Source organism: Diplotaxodon limnothrissa, linkage group LG13, assembly GCF_057381915.1.
Source record: "Diplotaxodon limnothrissa isolate DT_005_m linkage group LG13, D_limnothrissa_male_GT1.1, whole genome shotgun sequence".
In the NCBI taxonomy this organism is placed as follows: Eukaryota; Metazoa; Chordata; class Actinopteri; order Cichliformes; family Cichlidae; genus Diplotaxodon; species Diplotaxodon limnothrissa.
In genome coordinates this window covers 20,017,371-20,042,226 of record NC_140608.1, presented here as the reverse complement: position 1 = coordinate 20,042,226, position 24,856 = coordinate 20,017,371, and the positions used below count along the sequence as shown (strand labels likewise).

Below are 24,856 nucleotides of genomic sequence, written 5' to 3'. Positions count from 1 at the left end.
CTCCACCACCTGTGCTGTCATACGCAGTACAGAAGCACATATGGGGCTTGATAAAAAATGCACTGCCAAGTGAACGAGAGAGAGTACCGCTGTCACTGCCTCCATCTATCTGAAGCCATGGTTGTTTCCATGGCGGCGGCAACGATGACTTCTTGGCAGTACACTGATGATGACGAGGAGCGCGCTCTCAATCTGCATTGTGGGTTCAGCAGGAGTTTATGGGGCTTCTACAGAGACGGAGGGAGATGCGTGGAAGAGACAGGGCTGTTGTATCTGAAGTAGATTTAAGCCAACTGCTGCACCGTAACAGGGAAGTATCCACTAAAGTGGAATTATCAGGAGAACGCGAGTAGATGTTCACACAGCTTGCTTATGAATGCACGTCATACACCCTGTCAACAACATCGCAGACTCAACCAAACTCAAAACTAAGGATTCATAAAGTGTTTTCTCAGCTTTAATAAATTTGACCTACATACAGTGTGAAAATAATCAAACATGACACTGCAGGCTAAACTGTTTAGGTTATTCTTTTTGCAATCTGAGTTTATTTCAATCTGCTGTAAAAGCTGCAGAATGAGATTAAAGACTGAGGTAAACAGGGTCTCATGGGAACCGCTGACATGACCGCACTGATGACAACTTTATTACTTTCCCCCACAAACTGTATCCGTGTACTTAGTTTTTGTTAAATAGATGCCTGAAAATGGTCATCAAAAATAAGACTGGACTCCTCTTTGGAAACTACGGGAGACTATACAGGAGACAACTGTGAGAGACCTCACTTTACTGCAGAGCTAAGATTCCTCTATTTGTGAGGGGTTTATAAAACATTCAGGACAAACAGACCTGTTGAACAGCAACTGTAATGAGACCCGACAGGCTCAGCACTTCTGCATTTTCCACCATAAAAAGGCATGCAGATTCAGAAAACACAGATTAGGTAGCTTTGTCAATGCAAACAAGAACAGTATTGAGTCAGTACAATGCTAATGCTATCAGTATAATAGGATCAATAGCCTGATCGCCCTAAGGAGACAAAGGCAAGGGCCCTGCTCAATAAAACCAATAAATCCAGAATGGCTAATCTGAAATTCATTTGACAGAGAAAAAGGGAGGAATTCAAGAAATTTCAATCTGCCTGCGGTCTGTATTTCAATGTGTCTGTAGCACTCTAATCAGGCAGCCAAGAACATGCTACAACAATCTAATGGATGAGTGGAACTGTAGGTTTTTACTCTGGAAGCAGTCTGTGACTTGAATCCACTAATCCCCGTCTCACAAAGGTGATCAGAGCACAAGAAGCTGAAAAAGAAGTAGCCTTTCACTGGAGATTAACGCAAGTACAGTACATCTTAAATACATAAACATTCACCAGATGCTGTCTAATACATGCTTTGCACTAGAGCGGGAGGCGATATGACCAAAAATATTTATCACAATAGACATTTGAAAATTTGCGATAACGATAAAACTGACAATATAATTGAAACTAGACCAAATACTTTACAACTCCACAACTTTATTAGTGCAAAACCAAAAACAAAACAACAAAAATAAAACATCAATGTATTTTCACTTAAACGAGCAGCTGTTTTTTTTTGTTTGTTTTTTTATGTGCATTAATGTTATATAAAAATGTAATAGTGCAAATGCAAATTCCTTGCTGACAGTTTAACCAAAAGACATTTCCAGTGGAAATTGGCCGACATATCCTCAGCATAACCATGTATAATATCCACAAAACTTAAAAGAGGTTATACACACACACACACACACACACACACACACACAATACGGTAATATTATGTTGAAGCACAGTACGTATCACTCCGCGAGGCTCCTGCCTATGATAGCCGTAATGCTCCGACAATCCATCAAGCAGTGCGGCTTCGTAGCTTTGCAAAGTCGTACTAAAACATTTGACAGATTTTCGAGCGCCGTGTACGACATAAAGGTCAGTAAACACAACCAGAATTCATACATAAGGCCCACGGGATTATACAGGGCACTGTCGATTTTGCCGTATCCTCCCCCCCACCCCAAAAAAAAAAAAAAAAAAAAAAAAAAAAAAACCACGGTAATACCGACGGCACTGCGCATGCGCGTTTTACTCATATCGTTGCCCAACATTATACCGGTATTACCGTGAATGGTATGATATGGCCCAGCCCTACTTTACGATTTACTAACATCTGGAATATATTGTATAAAATAATCTATAGCGACTATGGCCTACCCACTTTTATAAAAAACTAAACAAAAAAAACCTACAACTAAGCATAACTTTCTTTAAAAGATCATCCAAGTTTTAAATGCTTTTCATCTTGAAACATCCCAATATAAACAGCAGCTGCCACATCATACTGAAACTGCTGTTAATCCACATTTGCTTTCATTTGTCCATCCAGCTTCAGAGAAAATGAAACAAAAGAAGACAATTGAGAAGTTCTGCAATCATTATGAAATTTCCATCCCAGTCTTCTAGTGAAAGGGTGATGTGATGCCCAGCATGCACACAAACTCATAAAAAAAGAGTGTAAGCAGTGAAACTTGTATGAACAAATATACACTGAACTGAATTCAGTGAGTAAAGCCACAAACACGTACTATTGGAAGTAAAACATGTATCACCACATACATTTTTACAGTGTTTAGCATACCTCTAGGCATGGAGTTATCTTGTTTTTCTGATGTATTGCATTTAATGTCTTTATATAGTGTAGCCAATAAAAGGGATTGTTTGACATATTTCATTTGTTCTTCTCTGCATTTCTATGTAGACCATTCCTTAGTGGAGTTTACTGGGAGCTTCTGTGGCATTCAGGGGATGGAAATCAGTGTCATAAAAATAGATTTAAAAAATAAATAAATAAATAAATAAAAATGTCTACACAACATGCCCTGATCTGACACAGCTTGGTGTTGTTAGTTGCATCAAATTTAGCTTCAAGCCACAAAGCTGGATGATGAATGAACCTTGTGCCTCTAACTAGCTCAATGACCAGTCATCAGAGCAACATGAGGTCTTTTTGAATCGGCCCTCTAAACGTGTAATAATGTGGCCGTCAATTTAGAGATGTACAGATGGGATAAGGAATCATGCCTTGTAGCTGTCACACCTCACACTCCTCTCTTAAAGCAGTCAGCTGGCTACATGTAATGTAAACAAGGTCACTAGCAGTTATAAAATGACAATTCATTAAAAAGGTACAGTCAGTCATTTTGAGGTTATTTTATAAAAAAGAGAATTTACTTCTAAGCGCACAGCGATTGGTATGCAATTACGTAATGCAACAATTACGGCATCGCCAACACACAGAGATGCATTCCTATCAAGTTAGAATTAATCCATTACAAAGACAGACGGGCACTGGTTTTTGGAAGCTACCATGTTGCCCTCCCATCTTGAATACAGTTGCCGACCCAATTCCATCTCCTAAGCTGAAGTCAGGGCTCTAACACACAAAAACATGCATAAACAAACTTATTTATTCCCAATATTGTTACAATTACATATCATCAGGAAATTAGCCTCCAAACTGCTGACAACGAGCCAGCTAATCAACCACAGCTGATTAAAAGCTAACATTATGCCAGTTAATGTTAAGCTTGGCTGTCCTTTAAAAAAAAAAAAAAAAAACCCCCAAAAAACCAGGTTCAACAATGTTAGATCAGTCACACTAAAACCGCTAACAGCAGCACTTACAGAAAGAAAAGTCCTCAACAACTAATTTCAGTATCACTGTCATCAGACAGAAATGAGCTTCACTGACTCATCAATTCATATTGAACTCCTTTTACAAAGTTATAAAGCCTTCTCGAGAATAAACCGATGTGGAGGCATTGACAGCTGAGCTAAACTGACTCACTACAGCTGGCCAGAGTTGTTTGTCTTACAGCAGCCACCATCACTTGAATTGGGAGGGGTAAGAAAACAAAGTTCAGCTGAATGAAATCTGCAATCCACCGACATCTAGCAGTGACATTTTACACAGTGTACCTTTAACCAGCAGCAGGCTGAAAAAGGAAGCCAACAAGGGAGTGATAAAACTGGAAATTCCTGTGGTGGCCACTTGAGACCAGCGTCAAAAACAGAACCAATCCCCATAGACACTCGTTAAAGATGCCCAACTTCATAGTCTACTAGGCTTTACCTTATTAAACTGGACCTCTTCATTCTGCGTGCATGTTTTAAGCCGATTGACTGTACATGTGTGGTACAGTTCATCACAGATGTTTGTGCTTCAGTCTTGGCGAGTGTAACTGTAGTTTATTAGTATGTTACTTTGTAATAATTAGCAGATCTGTCGCTGTTGAACCATGAATTAATTTTGTTAACCAAAATATCTAGCTTTAGCTGATAACTTGGCACTACACTCTAGTCCAAATAAGGCAACTTCTGGCACCACAAACTAGCACAGCCATGGACAAAACTTGCACCGCGGAGTTGAAAACCAGTGTTTGAATCACAATGGCGACATACAAAGTATATGCAAGTCACTGTGTTACCCAAGTGTGCATCTCTAATGCTCCAGCAACATGAACAAATATAACACACCAAAGGTAAACACAATGCATTCAATCTTAGAAATTCATTAAAACTGGAGAAACAAGGGTTTAAAATGCAGAGAAACTGAACAGTTTTTAAAAGCTTTGCATCGTTTTTTTCCCCACCATCTCGTTCCACTTAATCCTCAGCTGCATTAACAATCTCCTTTAATAAATCATGTGCGCTCTAAGCTCTTCTCACAAGCTTTACACTTAGGAACAACTCTGCTGATAAAATGCAAAATGGTCGCATTGCAAAAATAAACTACCTGTTCTGAACGAGCACAGTTTCATTTCACCTTCCTAAATCTGTCAGCAACAATTAACACCAGACAGCTCTGGCAGCAAAACGGATGATTTTTCTCACCTGCAGTTTGTCCTCGGGAACATTGAGCCAGTGGTTAAATGCTTGGGCGAGTTTTGTTCTCACTTGTTTTCCTACCGAAAGAGCAGAACAAAAAAAAAAGAAGAAAAAAAAAAGTAAAAGATCAATTGTTTTATCCTAAAAGGACGTGGCATCTACAGTGGTATTACTTCACACAAAGACTTCATGTGGACAATTTCGGGGTTGTCCCACCCCCAAATGGACCCATTATGGTCATTTAAACCTTCCTTTTTTCATTCCTTCACTCTATTACAGTCAATTTCCTTGATTTCCAATCTAAAATAATCTTCATTTATCACATGCTGGGCTCTGGTGGAGGCCCCAGTAGTCGTAGTAAATGACTACTCCACCAACTAAGAGTTCTGATATGTCATGAAATAATGAAGGAAAACAGATCTGACTGCTTGTAACTGACTTGGCCATTTACTTTTGAGCCTCTGTAAATCGGGGACTGTGTATAAAAATGGCTATAATTCCTAAACAGTTAATGCAATACTTTTGTTAAACCCTTTGAATTTAAGCATGAAGTCTGTTCACATCTTAATTGTTGGAGTGAAAAATCCACTGTTGTGCTGCACAGGGGTAAAAATCACAAAAATTTTGTCACTTTACGAAAACGTATGGACCAAAGCTTTAATTATAGAGTTGCAGGTACAGAGTGTTCTCAAAGAAATGGCTTTTGCATTTAGTGTGCAATGAGGCTAAATAAACACCAGTCTCACACAGATAAAACACATTTTAACTCCACTTATACAAAACACAGTTGAAGATTAAGTGAGGGTGAACATTTAAACCATTAGTTGATCAGCTCCCGCTGAGCTCCTACCTGACTAAAACACTAAAAAGCTGGAAACACAGGCAGGATTAACAGATATTTTTATCTTCAAAGACAACATTTAAGGCATCTTTTCCTCCTTCATCCTATTGAACTGTGCTGTAAAGCAGTTTTCACCGAGTGCTCAAAGCCATAGTCTAAACCATTAGGAGTATAATGATATGTCTATCTTACAATTGAGACACTATGCCTTAAAAGGTCTCGAGTATATTCCAAATGCAGTTCTTTCAATATTAACCAACATCGCCTCAACTTAAAATAGAGACCTGGCGCCATCCTTTGTTCCATTTAAAATTAGGGCTGAACGATTATGGAAAATAATCTAATTGCGATTTTTTGCCCCAATATTGCGATTGCGATGCGATATGCGATTATTTTTTTAAGGTCTTTGTCTTCTGTATTATTAAACAAAGACAAGCAATACATCATATAGTATGGCCAATACTATATTACATTAATTTTAAACTGTTCTTTCCTGGAAGACAGACCTCTGTTATGATGACATGAGGTGATGCATGAATTGATGACTGACATTTTTATTTAACTTCTTCAATCACAACAGTATATTTGAACATACACAATAGTTTATTTTTAGCTTACAAACATCTGAGCATAAAGTGCTGACAAGGAACCCTGGTGTAAACATTAAAATGAAAGTCAGTACAATGTGCAGATTGCAGAAATATACATAAAAAAAAATCAGTGGCTTTACCACACTCAGTTTTTCGACATCTGTGAACTACTAGACAGTCATTCAATTAAAAAATAATATTAAATAAATAAAACTAATAAATAAAAAATACACACATCTTACTGATCTCTGCAGTCAGTAACATTACACATAAAGTGCAAACATAATAGCAATTGTATAAACACACACACAAACACGCCTTTAAAATTTAAAGGCGTGAAATTGGATGGTCTAGCCTTCTGATTAGCTAATCAGAAGGCTAGTTCTGATTAGCGTCACCGCTGTCTCGGTGGAGTTTATTAAACTCGGCCGTCTGCTTCTTGCTATCTAAAATATAACCAGACACTGGTGTAAATTCTCGACTGTCTCATACTTCTGTTTAATAAGTTTTCTGTTTGACGTTTAGTCAGCTGTGTGAAAACCAAGGAGGAACCCACCCGGTGGATTAATAAAGTTTTATTTTATCTAATCTAATAACTTTAATCTCAGCCAAACCGATTTACTCACGAACAAACAAAACACTGAAAAAAGCCCAACAATAACATTTTTAGGTTGTCTAAGTGACTTATATATCACGTTTAACCCGAGCAGCGAAACTCCGCGGTGATCTGAAAATGATGTGCCGGGAGTTGTGCCGTTCTCGGCCGCATCAGTAACCCTCGAGCTCCCGGCTAGCTGTCGAGCTGGTGGGTAGCAGACGCCTCTGAAAACGTCGAAGCACTTTTGCAAATATGGGATATCTTGATAAACCGAGCAGATATTTGATGTTTACACAACTACTTTCTCGCCTGAAAATATGTTAAAAGTTTATTTTGTGACCCAGAAAGATTAGTATGAGTAATTTTAAAACTTAGTAGCGGCCGCCATTGCTGGAAACTGGAGTTTGGCTGGGCCGCGCTATGAATTCTGGGATATGGTAGTAATTTGGACAGCCTTCGGCGCGTCGCTGTGACGTAATCGGTCTACAAATGCGGCCTCAGGAGGATGCAGCCCATGAATTGTATAATATAATCGCAGTATAATCGCAGCCTTTGCGGTTAGAAAATTGCACTTGATCATGTCGCGATATTATCGCAAATGCGATATATCGTTCAGCCCTATTTAAAATGTAATTTGTGAAACACAGAGCCAGGAAGGAAAAAGGGTGCAACTTCTAGCAGAGAAACAACCCTACTAACAAATACCAGGCACATGTCTCATTTATCCAAATTAACGTCTGGTGTTAGGTCAGGCTTTTCTCTACTGACGAGAAGTGACCAATCAAAACTGAAGCAATAATTAAATCTCAAAAACAGCTGCTAGGAATGAGAATCCACACTAAAGAAAACACTTAAACATGCACAGAGATGTGCACAGCTTGCTCATTTCAGGGTTTCATTGTCTCATTTCTACAGCTGTTCCATTTTATTAATATTAGAAGTCATTATTCTGTGAATTACAGCCTCATACTCGAATCAAAGAGATTACAAATACAGCAAATTGGTTTATGCTCAAATTATTGTCAAGCCAGTCTGTGGTGAACATTGAAATAAAAAGCATGTAACTTTAAAGCTTAGAAAAAAAAAAAATAATACCCTCAACAAAAAGAAAGCAATATACTGCTGTAAAACTACATATTATAATGTAATAGCAAATATCAGTCAGTTAGTGTGGTTTTATTTCAAAGACATTAGAGCGAATGCGCCAAACACCAAAATTACTTGAAATACTTTGTTAAAAGCTGAAATCTGTAAGCTATAACTTATGATTATGCTCAACTGATTATAAGACAATCCCTTTTCCAATGTATAACCATAATTCTTTTACACTCATCCTTTTGGCAAAGTTTCCCCTCAGACACCAATAATTTAAGAAGACTGGAATCCTCAATTAACCTTTTCCCCTCATAAAATATGAAATATGCTAACATCCAAACCCATATCTGTGTATCTTGTCTATTAGTCACAGACTTGCGCACACACTCCCTTATCAGACTCCCGAAGAAGTCAGAATCATTTGCTCTCACAGTTAGCATTTGAGTGTTTCTGAGCTCATCGTCTGTGAAACCCACAGTTCTTGACTGTCTGACAGATGTTTACTCCTGCAGTGAGGACATCATGAGACTATTCCAGTTATCATAAATTAGACAACCCCCACGTTTTCAAACCTGATTACTAGAAACAAATACTGCTTGTGTGACATTCTTTAGTTTAACACCTAATAAGCCAGTACTGCAGCATCATACGGTGTTTATAAAAAGACCAACATCTGCCAATCTTTATTGTGCCGACTGTGTCTGAACTGGAGCCTTTTATCGTGTTCAGTATCCAAGATATTGTCCTCATGCTCTGTTCCACAAATACTAAAAAGGAAGCAAGCAGCTCAGGTCAGTGTAGCTAAAGTACTCATCAGCTATATGTAAAGCCCCTTTTCCATTAGTACCTACTTGGATCGACTCGCCACGGATCACCACAACTCGACTGGTTTTCAATTACAATCCAGTACTACATAATGTGCATGGTTGTCGTCATAGCAACGCATCCAAGCATCCTGCGACGTAATTAACATATGACGCGAATGCTACAAAAAAGGTGGATGTTGCCGCATGAATATACCTGCTACTGAGTCTGTGGCTTTTTGTCAGACTCGGGGATCACAGCGTTGATTTTTGTAATCATCTCCCTCGTTGCTGGGTTTCAAAAATGGCGGTTTAATTTTCCCGAATGAGACGCTCTTATGACTCATCGAGTGACACTACTGACCAGCCAATCGATGGCATTTTAGTATTTTACTCAGATCGCTTTGAACCCGGGGCGAGCAGGTACTAAAAAAAAGTACCTGGTACCAGGTACTATGGCCTAGTGGAAAACCCTGAAAACCATGGAGAACCATGCCAGGTCGATTTGAGTAGGCACTGACTTAAAAACTTAAGACATTAAAGCTGCTTGTTTATCTACATCTCCTTCCTGCCCCTGTGGTCACTGAGAGACAAAGAGACTCACCTGGCAGTTGTAACAAGTATTTATATGGTTCCAGCAAGATTCGGTCAGCAGCAGCCTCTGTGCCATGGTCCATTGCTTCAACTTTATACAATATATCTATAATGGAAAATAAAGAACACAAAAAGCAATTTATTAAAAGAAAAATTTGGTTTTTGAGCGAATGCATGCACTGTGTCATTTGGCCTCATAACAACGTCACTAGAACAAAGAACAAACCATAAAAAATAATAATAATAAAAATAAAAATACCCCACTATGGGTGCAACTTTGTTTTGAACACTGAAGTTCTGATGAATTCAAAACGCCATTTTAACTATTATATACAAAATAAATTCCTGTTTGGATTTGTTATTTTTATTGCTTGACGTGTGGAATGTGAATTTTGAATTCATTAATGAACATTATGCCTTCAAGCCCAGTCATGTCCTAAAAGTGTGAATGTCTGCATCTTCTTTCAGGGTTCATTATTTTTCAAAGCCTTATTTATTTATTTTTAAGTGCTAGAACCGTTTTGCATTAAACAGAATAGTTAAATACATCTAATGTACAATGACAGACTTATATACTCTAAATGTCGACTGATTTTCTGCTGCTTCTCCTGGTCCAGGTTACAGGGGCAGCATTCTAGTAGAGACACAAAGTGTATTCCTAAATAAGTCAGAATTTCCAAGTTCCCGGTTGAAATTTGAATCTGGAATGCCCCCTCAACTTGGATTTTCTACTTGGAACATCAGCGCAGCCCCACAATCCCAGAGCTAACAATCCAAGATGTCTGCACTGAGCATAAACACTAGTAAAGTCTAAGACATTCATGGCTCCATCCATGAATGATTTGCAGCAGGTTTTTAAGGGGAAAAAAATATTATAAGAGTAACGTCACTCCCAAGTTCTGACATCCAAGTTACGAAATATCTGGAATGTGGAATAACTAACCATCCGCATCAGCCCTTTCCAGGGGTACACCAAGACATTATCAAACTAGTAGAGAGATCTCTCCAGTGTATCCTGGTCTACTCCGGGTGTCCTCCTGGTGAAACCTGCCTGAAACACTACACCTAAGGTGTGTCAAGGAAGAATCCTAGTCAAGTGCCCAAAACACTGGAATTGCCTGAAAAGCTCATTTAAGCTGTTTGCATGACCATAGCTGGGGACAGGAACAGAGACTGTTAAACTGACAGTTTAACTTTAATGCTCAGGACTCTTGTCACTACGACCAACTCGTACCACAAGCACCACACTGCAGATGATGCTCAAATATGATCTTCTGCTCCCGTCATCCCTCACTACTATATCAGGGGTGGGGGATCTCCAGGACTCAAGGGCAGGTGTCCTCCAGGTTTCAGATGTGTCCTTGATCCAACACAGCTGATTCAAATGGCTAATTTACCTCCTCAACATGTCTCAACATTCTCCAGAGGCCTGGTAATGAACTAATCGCTTGATTCAGATGTGTTGACCCAGGGTGATATCTAAAACCTGCAGGACACTGGCCCTTGAGGCCTGGAGGTCCCCACCCCTGTACTACATACTTTAACTACTCCACTTGGGGCAGCAACTCACTCCCGGGGTGATCTGGTAACACTTGCTCTTGCTTTAAAATTTTACTCACCAGAAGAAAATACCAAAAGTTGCTCTTCAGATTTAGTTTTAAATCTAACAAATGCTAAAAAGGAACATTTTAAATGCAGACATTAACTAAAAGCACATTAACTCACATCACAACAGAAAACAGTTAAATTTAATCGATGAATGACCCTAAAGTAATATGGTGGAATTAATGTTGACACTACTGAGCTCTAGAAAACGAAGATTTGACACACCTAACACTGGAGTAAAAAGAAGTATACTATTAGTGAGGTTACTTGTATCTGTCATTTGTCACCGTCAAACTTCGACCAAGCTCTTAAATAACAGATTGGGCAACAAGTTTTCTGAAGACAGAATCTTTTTACAGGAAATAGAGTGCTGACATGACAAGAAGAATGTGAGACTCAAGGCCATTTAAGTGTAGCTGAAATCAGACACATAGCACATTTTACTCATACGAACAAAGTGTAACCATGGGTTACACTTTGACCTGTTTACGCAGAACTGGGCAACAGAACTATAAACTCCCCTTGTAGTGGTGACAAAACTGTCACATGAGCCACTGGATAACTTAAAACAACTACTTCACCTGTGAGGCACTTAAAACTCCCAAAGATCGGCTTAATTTAAAAAAAAAAAAAAAGTGCGGCTGTTTTGGATTTGTGACTACTAGATCAGAAAAGTCTGTGATAAAGACACCAAAAATAAAACTATGGAACTATATTTGATCAGATGTTTGATGTGTGTACATTGTAACTGCATGTATCACTAGTTTTGCAGTATTTTTTTGTCGTTTTGAACTTTTATGCACCGAAAGGTTAACTGAATTCATCGCAATTTAGGAAGTTTGCCTCGTTTACGCCACTTTCAGCCACATTGTAACCAGTGTACAGCTGCATTTTTCTTCACGCTCACACTGAAAAACTACGAAACATTTCTGCACCATGTTTTCGCGTCTTGCTGGCTCCCTTTAAATTAAGAACATACAGTAGTGATTAATTTGAAATGAAACATGCCCGGCAGAGCAGAAAACACCACTTTTAAAATACAATGCTACCGTGGAATCTTAACACATACCGAAACTTTAACTCCACCCACCTTAGCAGACTCAGTCCGCTAACTAGCCGGTGCTGAATTCCGGTTAGCCACACTGCTACTGGGCTAGCGTTAGCAGGCTAACACAATGGTGTATCACCATTCAGTATGTCTTTCTTTCTCAAGATAAAATCATCCACTTCCACGCTGGTCGAGTAAGGCACAAAATATAACTGTTATATCCAGACCTTCATATCATTTTAAACCGGTGTGCTGTCGGCTACTTCATCTGGTGCTATGCTAAGCTAGCGCCGTTACAATAGAGCACGCTACAAGCCTTGTACTTCTCCAGCTAGTGTTGATGAGCTACATATATATGTTTCGTCTACGTTACAGAGCAGGCGCGAAGTAGCTAGGCAACGTCAGATAGGTGCAGCGCATTAATCTCCGTTGCATTTATATCTCTACATTGCCCGGTACAATATCCCTTACATGTAAGTTACCAAGAAAAACCTTACTTCGACTGTCGGGCTACTCTGTCATACATACCTAACACACCAGTACTCTAAGACTGGGTGTTGTAGTTTTTCAACATTTTTGTCTCCGGTATTGTGTCAACAACCACCCAGTAGGGTACATCGGACACTTTACCATGGTTATTTTTTCTCCACGGTTGACCAATCATGTGTTACTAAGGCGTTTTCTTTGTCGCTGCCATCCAATTGGAGGGGTTTATTTTTGAAAAGGCGGGATTAGTATACCCGTCAATCATTCTCAGGAGGAGGGGGAAGGATCACAGAAAGAGCTAGGCTAGAGGAGCTACTCAACAAGGCAAACAGCAGCTCTGCGAAAACGACTTTTACCCATCCGCATCCAACATCAATCGGTGGACGACGTTTAAATCTGTCGCATTTTTCTCATAAATGTTCCTATGGATTACTAATCCACTTTCGTCGAAAACCAGAGGTGTTTTTCAACTTGACAGCATAGGTGAGCCTGCTTTTGTTCGGCAGAGCCGTTGCTATTTAGAACATTTTACTAGCTTGCTTCCCTGCTGCTATCAAGCCAACCTTGACGTTAGCTAACTTGTTAACTAATGCTGTGTTGTGTTTAGGGAGGGTGGTTTAGAGGAATGAATGAATTTGGCGACAGGGCAGTAGAAACCTGCAGATTAAAAAAAGAAAAGGAAAAAAAAACTTGTTCAGTTCGATAACAAAGTTAAGCCGTAGCCAGCCAAATTAGGCGGATGAGCGCAGTGAAAGGTTATGCTACTCCGTGGCTGAATAGTTTCAAGTGTGCTGGACAGGCTCCGGAGTGTTGTGTTGTTGAGCGGAGGAATCCTCGGGGACGCTGTCGTCGAGTAGCGCCTGCCACGGTGCTCGCGAATAGCCATTTAAACAAAAAAAGTGATATTACCCGAAACAATCGGTGAGTTCTTATTAGCGTGACGAGATCTGTCGAGCAGCGGGCGGACGATATAGTTAAACGGAGGTAAAATGCATTGTCAGGCTTTCCTTTTGTGCCACCAGTAACGTCTGGCTCCTCACGACTGACTTGTCCAATGTAGGTTGGAGCTACCGTGTATCAAGGAACTCGCCCATTTGATCAGTTGTGGGGATAAAAATCAGCTCAAAGGTTATCCATATTTCCCCACCTACTGCTAGTGATGACTTGTTATTCTCGGTGTTGTGGGTGCTTGACCAGTATTTTTTTTTGTGGTTATTATTATGTTACGTATGTTAAGTAACAAACTGCTTGGACGTGAATCACTAGTGGAGAGGTTTAAATGAGCTCGACGCTCTAGTTAATCACTGTAGCAGCTTTTAGAACAGGAGAAAAGACTACCGAGTCTCGAAGCTTGTACGAGTGTGTTAACGTTGTTGGGAATGGTGCTAGCAGTGGTGGTCAGTCCACTCACTCGCATCGGCTCGGTCTAGCAAATTGTCTGGGGCGGATGACATTGTATCCTCCGTGAACTAAACCAAAGGAGGACTGCGACCTTGGCTTGTGTTACAACAATAAAATTGTGTGGTGGTGGTGATTTGGGGGGGGGGGATTAACGCGATGTTGCTGCGTTGCAAGTCTTCGAGCTTGACCTTGTTGCGAACCGTTTCGTCGACTTGTTTCTTTGTCGGGAGCAAATCTCCACTCATCGCTGCTCCGTGAACGTTCAGCGAAATGCCACAGTAGAGCATTCCGTTCAGAAAGTGACTTCCAATCGGTCTGCACGGCCGAGCTTCACTTTTTTTCTTTTTTCGGGGGGGCTCAACTTGACGTGTTTTGTACTACCAGGGCGGTGATATGACATATCTGTAAAGGTTTTTGGGGTCTAGCTACTGTGTTATTATCTCGCTCCCTCGCTCTACATTTATATATATTTTATTTATTTATTTATTTATTGCCGTCGAGCGCACTCTCCGCAGAGAGCAGTGCACCGACACCGAGGGAGAGAGAGAAGCGAAAACGAAAATGGATGGTCTCGGTGCAGTTTTCCTGTAACAAAAAACACAGCGTTATCCCAGTCTCCGATGAGAGAAATGGCCGTGACACGGGCAGGTGACTTGCGACCGCGGTTCCCTGGATTTTCCCAGTGTTTGCCTGCTCAACTGTTCTCCTTTTCTAGCTTACTGTCAGCTACAGAAATGGCGTCATCCTCTGCTGTAGCGTTGGTATAGTCAGTGCAGTGCAGACAGCAGGCACACCACGCTGCCGTGTACTCGGAGAAACGAGCGCCGTGCGGCTGTTAACACTGTCCATCACTCCATTAAACAGCTACAATATTATCCATCTGTGCACACAAACAGACACACACACAGAGGAAGCCTTTGCTTCGAGTAGCGACTAGTTACTTTGTTTGTGCTCGCCGTTCTTAGTCACAAGCCAAGTCTGGCTGACTAGCGCTGACTGACTGACTTACAACAGTGTGCGCTGGGCATTACATAAACGGCTTTAAAGGCTCTGCGAATGAGCGATCAGCCTGCCACGGTGTACTTTGCAACACATATTATTGGACTGGAAAGCTCCCGTACACACACATACACACACCCTTGTCTGTCTCTTTCTCGAGCAGATGTGTTGCAGGATGTAAAGAAAAGAAAGATGTTTCGTGTGCAGTCGTCGATGTTTTTTCCCCAAGCCGTTTAAAGTGAGCATCTACCGCCCAGCTTTTTCTTCATTGCATCCAGCAGTGTAGCAGAAGAAGTGATGTCATCATAACATAATCGTGTCTTGTTGTGGCAGACATAAGTTGGCACTCTCTGAAATTTCTAACAGCTTCTCCTACCTTTTTGTTTTTCCAGCTTGGGATCCGTTAAACTGGTCACCTAGAGGACTCATAGAGAGATGAAGGTATGTTCATTCATTTTTTTTTTTTTATCTTGCATGTGCTCAGTAGCACGGGGAAGCTCCCATTAGCTCTACTACTTCTGCAGCTCAGTTTCATTCAGCTCTTATGTAAACACGACTTAACCAGAGGAATTAAACGGTTGGATCTTCCTATTAAATGTAAATGTAAACACAGCGTCCTGGATAAAGGCCAGACTAATACAATTGTTTGATGTCCCCGATGTTGAGTTTCTAGTGTCTTCAGCTTGCTTTGCAAATGCAAATTGAAAATTGTAATATTAATGTTGTGCTTTGTTATGTGTTGGCATTGAATTATAAGACGAGAGGGCGTGGATGTGAAGTGATGTATGTGTATGTGGCTCTAAATTTATACCAAAGGTGTGGCTTGTGAACTTCATGATGAGATTTAAGAAAAACTTGGTCATGACATTGTTTTCTTCAGCCTTATTTAGCCTGAAAAAACACAGCTGTCTCTCTCAGTGATTTGAGCTATTTATTCTCGTGTTATAGCTGCAGTTATGACTGCAGGCAGTGTCCTAACTTATCATTTGTTGCCACATGAGTCATTATGCTGCCTCGTAACCTGCAGAGCAATTAGTATAACGCACATGAGTTTTTTGTGTTTGTTTGTTTTTGTTTCCTGACTCATGTAAGGTAATAGTGATGTGTGAGGAACATAAACCAAGTAGAACAAGAAGTTGCCAGGCTTTGTGATCGGAGAGTTGATAGTGGCCACATTACAAGCAGCTCTGGTAATGATTAGCTACTTTGTTATGCTTGTTGTGGTTAATCGGACTAAACCGCCACCCACTAATAAACATGTCACCTTCAGCCAAATTATCCAGTTATTAAAGTGCAAGCAGAAAGAGCAGGGGGATACAAAGATAGATGCCACTTTGATATGTTTGTCTACATCCAAACTCTTTCTGTTGGTTGTCCTAGTGGTAACGCTAACTTAAGCTACTGGGTGGTCTGCGATTATTTATTTTATTTTTTGGTGGTCTGCGATTATATAATGACCTATTTGTGTGGCGAGAGGAGTTTTGATTGCCAATACTGGAAATGCACTTCAATAAGCCGAGATGCACACTGAGGAAAAACGTGACTTTAGCAGATACCGCCTGACTCGCATGTTATGTTGGCCTTTTGCTGCTTAATTTCCCCGACGTCTCTTTGAATAAAGCTAAACATATAAAAACTCATGAAACATGGTGCTATTAGTAACTGTGACCATTTTGCAGTTATTGTTGTTTCCACATGGGTTGCAGTAGGCCTCTAGTAGATGATTATTATGCTTAAATGTTCACATCCACGCGTCAGCTGAAAGCAGTGATGTTCCCACACTGACATTTTCTGTTTAATGTTGTAGCATTTGTTGTTTTCACAGCGCTCTGAGTTTGTGTGGCTCTATTGATGCTAGAGGAGTGCTCACTCATTTTACCGCTGTGTGTATGAGCATCTGCTCAATGCCTAAACTGTAAATTGCTCTGTAAATAGGACAACTTTTCATTATGTTCACTTAGCGTTATATGTCACTTAGGCTCATGGTCTGCAGGCTTTCTTCACCAGCTGCGCGCGCACACACACACACTGCTGTAATACAGTGTGTAAGATGAAATGCTGTACAGATTAGACCCATTATAAGAAGTTAGAAGTGTTGGATGTTTGTTTAAATCCTTAATAAATTTGTTATAAAAGAAGTGGAATACATTAAGCTTCTCCTTTTATGTAGTAGTATCAATAGCAGCGGACCACTCTAAATTCAACCACAGTCAGTAATATTAAGGACATTCGTCGCTTTTGTTAATAACAACAAAAGGGTTTGATTGTGTGTGAGTGTAATTGTGTAAAGCTTAAACTCACACAACAGTGAAAACGTTGATTTTCTATATATTCTATACGACAAAACAACACTACAGGAAAAGTACTTTTCCGACTTTATTTTCATCACAGTTTGATCTTATAAAGAGGAAGTTTTCCATATTTTTCCAAACAACTTTGTCAGTGTTTTTATTACATGGTCATAAAACTGGAAAATCAATAATAAAAAAAAGCATGGCTTGCAAACTGGAGGTGCTGGGTGTGTAAGAATGAGGCAGGGGAGGTCTGATGAAAGATGTTTTTGAGTTACATTTTAGGAATATCAGGAGAGCTCGGCTTTTAAGTTTGACCATCCCCTTTTAAATCTGTCCTTTATAAACTTGAACTGCAGTTCTAGTCCAGAGTTGCTCTGTTGTGTCAAAGCAGTGAGTATGCAGATTTTGCTGTTACAGTGAAATTAGTTATTTCTGTGGCCGTAAACTGTATGCAGTGCAGTCATTTGGTTCCTATTTTTGCATTTGAGAAGATGGACTCAGGAGGTCAGGTACAGTAGGCTGTCTAATGTGCTTTGAAAAGTACACCTCATGATCACATTTAAAAGCTATGGTTCACTTTTGGTTAGTATTACGTAGATCTGGATACAAACAATATAGTCATTCTTTGTAAAAATACAGTACTTACATTTTTATATGTTTAAAAAATGCATAAAGTAAAAGTAAAGTCAGCCTGTTCATTCATGATTTTTAGCTGTACTTAAATTTCAACGTTGTATCTTTAAGTGACATTCACTCAACTGTTTATATTACTTCACTTGGGTCCTGGTCTCAGTAGCGACACTTAAAAAATAATAGCGCAAGTAGCTGTGAATGTAACCAATTATACTGATTATACTTTTTTACATTTACACTCACTTAGCTTGATTTGTAACTCAGTTTCAGTGTACCTTTCATTCAACATTGCTGAGAGATTTTCAGTTAATACTTTGTTAGGAATACTTGCTAGTATGTAGTAGGGCTGCACGATTAATCGTTAGAAAATCGCGATCTCGATTCATACTTATGTGCGATCTCATTTCCAAATGACAACGATTTAAAAAAAAAAAAAAAAGAAAAAAAAAAGACAACGACGATTGTACCGCATTTTGATCCGGGACGTAATCTGCATGAAAACAAGCCTCACTCTTCCTGCTCAACAAATGACAAGGGCGGAGCCTTATACCACGTGATACAGAAGCTGTGGTGTGATGCTAAAATTAGCAGGAAAAAAACAACGGAGAGCACGTCAGGGATGACGAGAAAGTGACAGGAGAAAATCTGTCCCGGACAACCACCCAAACATCAATAACGGGAACCTTATACAGCGCTTCCCTATACCCGTCGAACTCCCGCAGGCACAAAGAAATTACGGAGGCTATCACTTATCACCTGACCAAAGATATGGCTCCCATCAACACTGTGCAAAACGAGGGATTTAGGAAAATGATCAACACCCTAGACAAACGCTACACAGTGCCGTCCCGCAACTATTTTTCTATTGTTGCACTACCTGCTCTATACACGCAGTGTCGAGCAACGGTGGAGACGGAATTTCAAGCAGTACAACATTTTGCGGCAACAACAAAACGTGAGACATTTGTTGTTTTTATGTTCAGTCTCAACTGTCACGAAGTTGATGTGCAGTTAATAAGTGCAATAAATATTTATACTGGAAAAGAAAATCGTGAGAGAATCGTGATCTCAATTCTAAGCCAAAAAATTGTGATTCTCATTTTATGCAAAATCGTGCAGCCCTAGTATGTAGATAAGTTTACCCATAGAGCTGTAAACTGTACAGTTTTAGTCGAGAAGAAAAGTTTTCCAGTCTGTTAATCTGATGTTGAATTGTACCTGTTGATCAGTGTTTTATCATCAAGGGTCTGTCCATATGCTTTATTAGAAAAAGGGTGTCTGATAAAGACTTGTTTAATTTTTTTTAAATATAAAAAAAAAAAAAAAAACTAAATTCAGAAGCACTGAAATTCTTGAAGTAGATTAAACTGCTGCTGATCGCACAGGAAGCGTGAATATGGTGAATGCCCTAAATGTGGGGGAGTGAGTGCGTAAACAAAAAGTATTAAGATTGCAATTTTTTTTTTTTAGTTCAGAGCTGCCATGGCATTGCCAGGGCAACTCCTGCTGAAGCACCAGTCACTGGAATTGTGGCGACTCTGGTTTGGACAAAGAGGTGATTCACAGCAGGATTATTGTACGTGTGAGCTAGGCTGGGAGGGTGCTTAATTCTTTCCTGCGTGCCTCTTGCATGTTCCTTTGTTTGGCCTGTGAGCACCACAGTACAGTATAATGGGTGTAAAACTATTGTTTATAATATTTCAGAGATGCTACAGTCATTAAAGCATTGTAATTCTCTTGGATAAATATAATAGATTTTAGATTTAGATGTGCCAGTAATCTTAATAGACTGAGACATTTGTGTTTTATGTCATCCTATACAGCCTAAAATAAAATAAACCTAAACTAAATCAAACCACATTCAAACTAGCATGTGTGTCATTTTACATTTCACACATCCGCAGTATTGATTCACAGTACTCTGGGAAATGGCAACAGTTTCTTTATTTATTAATTTTTTATGTCTCACAAATACAAAGTGTGTGAGTTTCTGTGATGGTGTGAAGTGGAAAAAAGAAAGAGACTCTGAGATCTGAACAGCAAGCAGCTTCCTGTCGTTTCAATTTTAAATCTGATCTGGGTTCACATCATCAGAGTTCGGCTAATTAACAGTGGTTTTTAATATTCTGATACTGTATTTCAATGAGAACAGCTCTACATAAGTCATGTTTTAAATATATAAAAGTATGTAAGTAAATTAGAAAGTATTCACAATATCTTTGCCAGGTTAATCAGTATTACTGTTTCATAGTTTGAATTTGTTGTGGATTTGAAGTCTTAAAGTGTCGCCCACACGCACGCACAGCCGGCACAGGTGTTTTCACTTAAAGTGCCTAATTAGAGCTCTTCTTCTTAGAGGACAGTGTGAGCATCTATAAACTGTTTGATTGACAATACGCTCTATTATATTTTTCAAATGGTATGAATTGTCTTAAATTCTTTTTGGATGGGACCTAAATGATTTTTAGTCGCATCACTGTGAGATTTTCATCAGACAGTATCTGCTCTTCTGTTCGCTCAACCACACAGTGTAGCTGCATTGTTCAGGCCATGCCTTAAAAAACAACCTGTTATTTTTATATGTGTTTAGAATGGTTACTGGTAACAGTAGGCTGTTACGTTAGCTAAGTTAACAGTTGCAGGTCAACCCTAAAAGGGAATAAAAACGTATTCAAATGACAAAAGCCCCAATGCGTTGACCTAAAGGTGGCGATGATGAGGAGAAGGCCTTGTTAGCTACAGGAAAGACAAGAGACAAATCATGTGACTCTTGGAAATGAAGGGGCGATCGTGGCTCAAGAGTTGGGCGTTCGCCTTGTAATCGGAAGGTTGCCGGTTCGAGCCCCGGCTTGGACAGTCTCGGTCGTTGTGTCCTTGGGCAAGACACTTCACCCGTTGCCTACTGGTGGTGGTCAGAGGGCCCGGTGGCGCCAGTGTCCGGCAGCCTCGCCTCTGTCAGTGCGCCCCAGGGTGGCTGTGGCTACAATGTAGCTTGCCATCACCAGTGTGTGAATGTGTGTGTGAATGGGTGGATGACTGGATATGTAAAGCGCTTTGGGGTCCTTAGGGACTAGAAAAGCGCTATATAAATACAGGCCATTTACCATTTTATTTACCATTTACCATGAAGTCATGTCAGGAAAGTGTCCTGTATGTCAATGATTGTTCAGGAGAATGCTCCTTTAGTTAAATTTACATTTTTAATGCTACTTTAACTCGTATATCTTTTTTAATTAGATTACACATAATAAGATAATGCAATATATTGCATCGTCAATTATAAGTTAATCACATATATATATTCGACTGCAAGTTGAATCAGCTCAAATAATTGCAAATATCTGTGTGTAGTAGTGTTTCATTTGCAACTTTTTTTTGTCACCGTCTTTATTTCTTTTGTTGCAATTTGTGGCTAGTTAAATGTTCAAAGACAGTGAGACAAAGAGCTGAAAGACTTTAAAAAGCATTGTTATTTGTCAATTTATTTTATTTTATTTTTTAATTTCTCTGTTGTCTTGGCACAAAAGGGAATTACATAACAAAAACACTGGTATCATCTTTTGGCCAAATTGTTTTTTAAACATTAATATCAGCCCAGAATTTCACAGTTGGTGATTTTTTATTTATTTTATTTTTTTTGAAAAAGTCTTTTTTTGGTGCAGAAATAATCTGTCATGCGATGTGTCTTGTTGTATTTTGAATTTGTGGTCAAGAAGAATAAATGACACGGAGTCATTGGTGCACCCTTGGTAGATGAATAATATCTTATTAAACTAAATACTAGATAACCTTTTATTGTCTGGCAGTATTTGGGCATTATTTTTTTTAAACAAATAAATCATTCATGGCTTTGTGAGAGCAAGATTAACCATGCTTCTGCTGTTATAGGCTACCTTACGCTCTCCATGTTGGAAGTGGAAAGGAAACTTCCTGGGTCCTCTTCCTCTTTTTCATCTGCTGCAGTGTCTGCACTGATGAACTAAATGTACCTACACAGGTCTGCTGTTCAGTCTGTGCTGCACAGTATGCAGTGTGGTTGGTATAGTGCTACACTGACCCACCTTTCCGTATCTCTGGGTTGCTTTTCCATGAGAAGAATCAATGGTAGAGAGCACGATTTTGCATAAAATGAGAATCACGATTTTTTGGCTTAGAATTGAGATCACGATTCTCTCACGATTTTCTTTTCCAGTATAAATATTTATTGCACTTATTAACTGCACATCAACTTCGTAACAGTTGAGACTGAACATAAAAACAATAAATAAACATAAAAACAACAAATGTCTCACGTTTTGTTGTTGCCGCAAAATGTTGTACTGCTTGAAATTCCGTCTCCACCGTTGCTCGACACTGCATGTATAGAGCAGGTAGTGCAACAATAGAAAAATAGTTGTGGGACGGCACTGTGTAGCGTTTGTCTAGGGTGTTGATCATTTTCCTAAATCCCTCGTTTTGCACAGTGTTGATGGGAGCCATATCTTTGGTCAGGTGATAAGTGATAGCCTCCGTAATTTCTTTGTGCCTGCGGGAGTTCGACGTGTATAGGGAAGCGCTGTATAAGGTTCCCGTTGTTGATGTTTGGGTGGTTGACCGGGACGGATTTTCTCCTGTCACTTTCTCGTCATCCCTGACGTGCTCTCCGTTTTTTCCCCTGCTAATTTTAGCATCACGCGGCACAGCTTCTGTATCACGTGGTATAAGGCTCCGCCCTTGTCATTTGTTGAGCAGGAAGAGTGAGGCTTGTTTTCATGCAGATTACGTCCCGGATCAAAATGCGGTACAGTCGTCGTTGTCTTTTTTTTTCTTTTTCTTTTTCTTTTTTTAAATCATTGTCATTTGGAAATGAGATCGCACATAAGTGTGAATCGAGATTGCGATTTTCTAACGATTAATCGTGCAGCCCTAGTAGAGAGTGATATACAGAAGACTGCGTGTGTCCAGAGTCTGTGGGCTTTTAAGAAATCCATGGAGACTTACCAGTGTCCCTATAAAGTGAGGCCCTATGTATGCATTACCTCCCACCATACCATCAGCACTGGAGCTTTAACCTTTTGATAGCTGCCAGGATTTTTATTTTATTTTATTTTTACTGAGTTGTAGAACGAAAATGCTATAGTCACTAAGGCTGTCTAAGAAATGCGCCATAAGCAGCAGCTTATTTTCAACCATGGAGCCGGCTGTTAAATTTTTCATGACCCGAGTCTTTATTGAGTAGAAACTGATCTCATTCTGCCGCTGTCAGTGTCACTCCAGACTGCTTTATTTTTGGTTAAAGCGGCGATGATTTCAAAGCTCTGTCTTAATGTACCGATATCTTTTGTTTTCCGACCAGAACAGCTTAAACGTCGAATAGGTTTTTGGATGATCAGTAATCAGTGAAGCACTCGTACTCTATCCGAGACAGAAGTACTTTATGACCAATAACAGTGGTGCACCTTCACCTCTGGTATTTCTTTTAGATGGCTCATTGTGGAGGGAAAAAAAGCTTTTAAGGCATGATTACACATAAGGCTATTATCCTGGGTGTGCATGTTTGACTGATAGCCAAGTAGAGCATACTAATAATTACAACTTGGACATCATTATTTTCCCTCTCGAAGCCAGAGTGCAGCTTTTGGAGGAGTTGGTGCGTATTTCTATGAAAGGTAGCCGCAGGTGCGTTTTGTCACCCCATGCCAACTCACATTTGTATGTGTTTAATCAAGCACATGTGCCTGGAGAGTATTTTCCACATCAGTAGCGCTAGGTGAATAGCCAGAGAGCTGGTCTTGATTGTAGTGCTGCTGCTATCATCATGCTGACTTTCTGCATGTAGTGGCTGAAGTGGCGCTTAAGGCTTATCATAAATACTGTTCAGTCCTTTTTTTTGTCTTTTTTTTTTTATGACAGAATCTTGGGAAAGAGCCGTTCTCATTAGGTGCATGATGTTGTTATGAGTTGACGAGAGGATGTTTCACATCCCAAAGGCATAGGAATTCCACTTCTTTGAGTTTAGTCATCTTGACTGGTTGATCTTCTGAGCGGGGCAAACAACACAAGATCATTCAGCACTGGCAGAAGCAATGAAAATAAAATAAATAAAAGTAGTCAGTGTTTTTTCTCCAGACAGCTGTAGGCCAAATAGCAATCTAATCCGAGGAATGGAGTTTTCTTTTCATAGTTGTGGTTCAGTGCAGGGCGGCAGGGCATTATCGGTGGAAACAACAAACTCTCCTCTGTTTGTGTTGGAATGTGAGCATGACAAATGTAATTCAGGCCTCAGTAGTGTGTTGTTAGCCCTGTCTGGTTAGGTTGTGCATATTTGGCTAGCGCAGCTGTTGAGATAACCCAAACTGCCCTTTCTGAGTCCCCTAGTATGACTTCTCCTTTTAAAAAAAAGAAAAAAGAAAGGAAATGGGTTAGTGCGTAGAGGACAAAAGGAGACCTGTAATAGTATGAAAGAGGAGGCTGAACACTGGTCTGAAGACTGTAGTGGTACAGCTTTGTGGCACAGCCGTGACTGACAAGAGAGTTGGTGAGACAGTGGAAATGGCTGCTGCGTCATGTAAACCCATAGTTGGCTAGGGCCGCTGGTGCTCAGGCCAGACTGCTACAGACTTATGAGGTGTTTATCGGAGAGGTAGAGAGGCTGGAGGGCGCTGGACTCTGCCCCCGAATCCCATCTGTCAGAATCCCAGAGAGTGTGGAGACGAGGCCGCCTGTTCTGGTTTGACTAGAAAAGCTTACCAGCATTTCACATAAAAGATGCAAATTTGCTAAGCTGCAAGCTTCAGTTATTTTTGTAAAGTTTCCAGGAGAGTGATTATTTCTGATGATTATTTGAAATATCACCTTCTGTTGTTACATATTAGCATAATATTTATATACGGTATACAAGGGATGGCAGACTCGCTTTAGCTAATAGGCCACATATGGCTAAAATGAGCTGCAAGAGTGAAATGATTGTATAATAAC

At 39.9% G+C, this 24,856-nt stretch overlaps 2 protein-coding genes across 4 annotated transcripts in view; one reads left to right on the top strand and one right to left on the bottom strand.

Moving 5' to 3' along the window:
* The window catches only part of ggps1 (geranylgeranyl diphosphate synthase 1), an 87,441-nt gene that overhangs the window by 4,814 nt on the left and 57,771 nt on the right, over positions 1-24,856 (bottom strand). The window contains exons 1-3 of one of the 3 annotated variants that reach the window (XM_085369457.1): positions 12,129-12,400; positions 9,444-9,539; positions 4,919-4,989 (exon numbers count right to left, since the gene is read on the bottom strand). In XM_085369457.1, coding sequence (XP_085225583.1) covers positions 4,919-4,989; positions 9,444-9,516 — 144 coding nt within the window. In that variant the 5' untranslated portion in view covers positions 9,517-9,539; positions 12,129-12,400. Of the gene's footprint in view, positions 1-4,918; positions 4,990-9,443; positions 9,540-12,128; positions 12,401-24,856 lie in introns of those variants that run through there. The other 2 variants (XM_085369458.1, XM_085369459.1) reach the window with 2 other exon arrangements.
* Positions 12,879-24,856, top strand: part of arid4b (AT-rich interaction domain 4B) — a 38,926-nt gene continuing 26,948 nt past the window's right edge. Inside the window, exons 1-2 of the mRNA XM_085368828.1 lie at positions 12,879-13,055; positions 15,365-15,413. Coding sequence (XP_085224954.1) covers positions 15,408-15,413 — 6 coding nt within the window. The 5' untranslated portion in view covers positions 12,879-13,055; positions 15,365-15,407. The remainder of the gene's footprint in view (positions 13,056-15,364; positions 15,414-24,856) is intronic.